Genomic DNA, 6000 nt, shown 5'->3' with positions numbered 1-6000 from the left:
AAAACTTCTGTTTAGAACTAAATATATTGGTTAATAAAAATTCTAATTAAAATGCTAAAAGGTACATAAAAAAGGAGCAGCGTGAAATTATATTATGCTCATATGAAAAGAAACATTACATAAATAGTTAAATGTAAAACTGTACATGTTTGATAAAGCTAAACTAAAACAAAGCTACTTTTTAAACAAAAAACAACAAAAGTGAGAGAAACATGCTGATTGATTAAATGCATTGATTAAAAAAAGCAATAAACAACAATAAAACTGCAACATAACTTGAAAAATGTTAAAGAGAAAAGAAGCCAAGAGATAAAAGAAACATTGTGAATATGATATTTAATAGCAGATGAAAAATTTCCCCAAAAATCTGATATTTTAGAAGAAACTTTAATGCAATCTTTTGTAAACAGAGGTAGAAATTTGTCAAACGGTCAAATTCATGTATATTTATATAAAATATAAAATTTTAATTTTTTTTACTGAAATCAACCAAATATTCAGCTCATCCCCGGTTCATTATTCCTGCAGCAAGATTATTATTTATTTATTTTATTTCATTTAGTAACAAAACATAACGTCAACATAATACTATATAAACATAAAACATTTAATAATTTAATATGTTTATATATTAATATATTTTAATTGTAATGTATATAATATATATAATTGTAATATATTTATTAATTTTTTGCATGATTAAAGAAATAATCATCATGCAATACAGTTTCTTAATCGTATCGATTATTGAGCACTCACGATTGAGGATGTTTTCTAGCCGCTGGGTCATGGATCCCTCCACCTTCTCCGTGCCATCGGACTCCAGCCTCTGGTGAATGGCTGAAACAAAAAGTCGGCTCAGATTACACCACAACACACTAATGACCCCAAAATAGAACCGGACAAATCCCAACTCGGAGACCGTCCTTAAAATCTATGAAAATAATTTTTGAATCCCTACATTGCAGAGTAACCAAAGATGGGAACATTTTCGGTTTTGGGAACTAAAAAAGTAAAACAACAAACAGGCTCAACCCCGGTGGTAGATGGTAGATAACCTCACCGGCTCACCAACCACAAATGCCGTCGAACCCACTGCTGATATGAGCCGTTCCCACACGAGGACATTAACCTCACAACCGGGTTGCCCAGACAAAGCCATTACCAGCACAGTGACGGTCTTGGGACATTTAGAGCCCTTTGACCTGGAGGTAATATGGATCTAAAATGCTTTAATCGTCTAAAGAACAACATTCGGGGGCGGGGAGGGAGAGGGGACTGGAACTCTGATGACTTTTCTGCATCAGTTTCCATTAGAGCTTTAGGTGGAAGTCATTAAAAAAAAAGAGGGGATGAGGGGAGCACACTGACGGAGAAAACAGAGGGAGAGTGAGAGGCGAGCCTACCCCAGTGGATAAATAAATGGAGAGCAGTAGTGGGCAGCGAGGTGCTGAGAGCTGCAGTGTGGGTTTATTGACAAAGCGGGAGTGAGGTGGAGAGGGCTTAAGAGCCCTCACAGCCCATATGCATCAAGCAGACTCGAAATATCAGAGGATGACACGAAAGAGATCGAAATGACGACATAAATAGTTCCTGATCTGTTTTTTGTTTCTTTTCCGATCTATATTAATGTTAAAGTCTGACAGCAGATGGAGCGGAGGCAAAAATGAAGAGGGGGGAGGGTCTTCTGTAAATAAATGTGTGGGTCCATTCTGACAGACAGAAGCCTCGGGGCATACGTGAGGAACGCTGAAAGCACGCCGCTCAAACACGCCATGGCCTAATCACTGGCCTTCATTACTGACCAGCAGGAAAACGCGGTCATGCGCAGGTCAGAGTCCAACTCCCATCATCATATTTTTAGCTATTTAAAATAAAAAAATAAAAACTTTTCATTTTGATGATGCTGTTTTTGGACATAATAATGTCGTTTTCTAGGACATTGGTGCTGCAGTAGGAGTTTATAGGAAGAGCTGTGGGCATAGACAATACATAGAGACAACTGGACTGATAAGCCCCTCCCCCTCACGTTCCAAATAGGAAGTAGCCGCTGGTCCCAGAAAGCCAAAATCCCATAGACTTCTATTGAAAAATAAATACCTATTACTCAGTCATTCTGTTTGTCAGAATAACCATTCTTGCTCTGCTGTCTCTTTTTAACATGTCCTTGCTAAAACTAATTTTTTTTCAAGACATATTTTCGTTATTGCTGGTTATTCAAGTAATAAACTTTTTAATCAGATGCCTCAATAAGAGCGTGTGGTGCCCTCTGGCTCCACCTCAAACATTCAAATTGTTTGACTGACAGATTCTCAGGCCAATCACTGCTTGCTAATGTTGTTTGATCCCAAACTGGACGATATCCTGAAACATGGCGACTGAATTCACTTCATTTCGCTGGAACCTGAGGTAACAGCTTGCTTTGTCCATCTCTATTCATGCCAGTGGTTGTGGGAGAGACTAATGGGATGGAGTAAGCCCACCCCCAATTCCCGTCAGCCACCTGTTTATGTGCCCACTAGCCTACAGTCCTCCCCACCCCCCTACCCCTCATTAGTAGTGCGACAAAGAATTTTGGAGCAAACCAGCCATACAGGTTTGAGCCAGATGCCAGACAGGGAAAACAAAGACGTACACGGATCTATTTGTCTACAAGTGGATGCATTAGAATGAAGCAGAGCAGGGAGATTCTATGTCACAACTCCAATCTTTTTCCAAATTATTATTTTTTTGTCTGCTCCTGATTCACAACGATTTGTATAAAGAAATACCCAGAAATTTGATCTTGAGAAAAATGCTACAAGAACAAGTTCAAAACACTATTTTCATTGGAGTGGATCTTCAAGACCAAAGCACACACAGGTAGGAGGATTGATGTTGCTGCGCAGCAGAAAGACACGCACACGTCTGCTTTGTGTCTCTGCTTCCAGCTGTGTGTCCTCTGCGTCTGTCACACACTGAAGGGGCTCCTGACGTCACCGTTTAGCTAAACACCAGCTCTGGGTCCGGATAACACATGAAGCCCAGAGCCCGAGGAAGAGCTGCAGCTCCCGCTTCACTTCCTGGAAACCGAGGAGGAGACGAGAGGGGGAAAGGGGTGGCCGAGGGAGGGGAGGGGGTGGATAAGAATAAAAATACAGTGTCCCTGGTTTCTAAAGCTGGAGATGTTTTGACTCCTGTTGGAGACGGCGTCTTGGGGGGGGGGGGAATGGGCCCTGAGAATCTTTCATTTTTGGAACACGGTGGCCGTTCCGTTTCCTGCATCACTGGGAGACTTCCTTTTCACACAACAATGACAAAAACCTCAAATTTCAACATTTCTTTTGCAGAACTCCGCTCTCTGACGGGCTGTCACTCAGTCGGTCTGCCGGCGCAAGCGCGACTCAGAGGCACGGCTCAATTAGCTGCTAAAGCTCCATGACTGAAACTCTGGCTAGGGCCAAGCCCCCCCCTCATCTCTCACTGGTTTATGGAGGTTCACATGAATTGTTCAGAGAACTATTTTACCTTTTGCAGAAAAATAAGCTCATTAAAACATACTGAGAAACTTATGACAATTTAAGGGGAAAACACATAATATTTAACCGACCTAACCTAAAATATGTAAGATAAGTGTTGCAAATAAGCATTTTTGCCTGAATAACTTTCAGGACGGTCCTCTACTGAGCTATTCTTCCTGAATCGTACTTTGACAAATCATTCCACTGATAATTTTTTTTACCCTTTTGCACGGACTTCTCAATGTGTGGCCATTTAATCTCCCAAGAATCTGCATGACGAATTCATCAGATGGAATGTAGAAAGCTGCCAAAACGAGATCCCCAATAACATTTAGAAAAAGTTGTCTTGGTGTAAAGACAGCTCCGGAGTGATTCTTTCTGATGTAGCCTGACAAGTCCGATCAGGCTCATGACTCCAGTGATCAGCTGACCAAACGCTGCAGGGAAACTGCGACGGTCCCGGAGCACCAAAGCCTCTCCGGGGAAACCCGACCTCGCCTGGGAACCAACACTCTCCAACCGACGGACCGACCGACCGACCTGGGTGGCCAAGAATAACACAAACTTCAAAAAGAGGCTTTGAAAACATGGTTACAGCTCGCCTGAATGTGATGGTTTTAGGTTTTGGTTTGTTGGTAAATCAACATAGCTTTCTTTTTAGGTATTTTCTGCCAAAGTGGAGAACTTCGTGTGGACTTTTATGAGGTCGGGGAAATCTTTTTTTGAGTCCTAACATGGACAAAAAAGCCGCAGCGAAGTTGATTGATCGGATGACTGTAGCAGAAAAGCTGGTGGAAATGTTCAGCCAAAAATATTCATCATCTTTAAAGACCTACTCCGACGACAATAACGTTTTTTTGTGGTTTTAACATGTTCTTGTAGCATTTTTCTTATAATGGAGGACGTATATAAAATATTTTAAGATTAAAGCTGTTTTTCTGAGCATTTCTTTTTACAATCCCATTGGATCAGGACTGGAGCAGATGAAAAATAAGGGTTTGAAAAATCTCGTTTGTAACAGCAACTGCCATGGGTGGGCCGGAGTCTCCCTTCTCTGCTCCAATTCTAATCCATCCACTTGTAGACAAATAGATCCATAAATTTCTTCACTGTTCTCGTCTGACCTGTCATCTGGCTCAGAACTGGACCTCGGAAATTTTTTTGCTATCCTAATGTTTGCTCGACATTGTGAGGTGCAAGAAAACTAGAGGGAGAAAGTGTAAACAAAGGGCTGATGGGAATTAGCGGAGCTAACTTCACCGCGAACAAGAATTTTTGATGAACTCATGGTGCGCTGCAGAAAATATGCTTTAAAAAAGGAAACAGGCTTTTAGATTTTGGCTATAAACTGCATCAGCAAAATTAAAATACCACAGAAAACAATTTTTAAATAGAAAAATAAAGTTAGAGTGGGACTTTGAAAAATAAATTGAAACTATTGACCCGTTTTTTAGGGATCTAATTTGTAAGAAAAAGCAAAAATCAATTTTAGATGATTGGAGATGTAACTAACAACATGTCTGTCTTACAGGTGTAAAACTGTACATTTGTATTGGAATGGATTTTTATTTAAATGTTTAACCAAAACTGGAGAAAACAACAGAAATATAAATTTGAAGGGGAAAACAATCCCAAGAATACAAACAGTTCTTTCTGTTTTAGCTCTATCCATGGCTTTTCTTTTCCCACGTTTGGCTTCGTTCTCGTCTTTCCACCTCCAAGGCAACCCAGGCTTTCACATTAAAAACAACTCCATACTTCAATTAAAGTCATTAATAAAATCTCCCTCACAAGCTGGGGCTGAAAATAAACACCAGAGGAGACAGGGATGTCACGATGGTGAATGAGGGGTCTGGAGGCGCGTGGCGGCCCCTGACACGGCGCGTTGGGAACGACAACGGCTCCCTGTTCGTTCCTGTAAAGCCACGCCTCAGGTGAGCCTGGCGGAGACTTACAGGGAACAACAGAGAACTCCGACACAAAGGAAGGATTCAAAAGGTGCTCAGACAGCTGTGCTAACCAGGCCTGGCAGTGAACTACTGCAGAGCCAGAAGCTTCAAAAGCCGCGTGCCGGCTGGTATGTTGGTTTGGCCGTGTGCACGCCCGGTAAAGAATACATCCACTTGAGCTATCCCGCTTTGCGCCGCCGCTTCATTTCTCACGACAGAAAGCCAGATCTTGGCTCGGAAAGGATGCTGTAGGGCTGTAATGAGTCATCGTGTGAAGATGGAGGTCACGGAGTTTAGAAATCAGCTTTCAAGTCGAGCTGCTGGTCCAATTATGAGACAATGTTTTTCTTTTTGCCAGAGTCTTAAAGTGCAAAACCAGAAGACTGAGGAGTTTTTTCTGATTTTGCTCTTTTTTTCACATTAGCTTCTTCTTTTAGAATTTTAATTTCTCGTTAACGTGATCCTTAAATGGTTTGGCCCATTCCATTGAACAAACATGACTGCTAAATATTTGTTTATTGTACTTGGCTCTCACAGGATGTGCTGAGTTT

At 41.3% G+C, this 6000-nt stretch overlaps 1 protein-coding gene across 2 annotated transcripts in view; it reads right to left on the bottom strand.

Moving 5' to 3' along the window:
• exoc2 (exocyst complex component 2) overlaps window positions 1-6000 on the bottom strand; it is a 53451-nt gene that overhangs the window by 26252 nt on the left and 21199 nt on the right. For both annotated transcript variants that reach the window (XM_024279068.2, XM_024279069.2), the window contains exon 7: window positions 760-840. In XM_024279068.2, coding sequence (XP_024134836.1) covers window positions 760-840 — 81 coding nt within the window. The remainder of the gene's footprint in view (window positions 1-759; window positions 841-6000) is intronic.

Source organism: Oryzias melastigma, linkage group LG4 (assembly GCF_002922805.2).
Source record: "Oryzias melastigma strain HK-1 linkage group LG4, ASM292280v2, whole genome shotgun sequence".
Lineage (NCBI taxonomy): Eukaryota > Metazoa > Chordata > Actinopteri > Beloniformes > Adrianichthyidae > Oryzias > Oryzias melastigma.
This window is presented reverse-complemented; position numbering and strand designations above follow the sequence as displayed.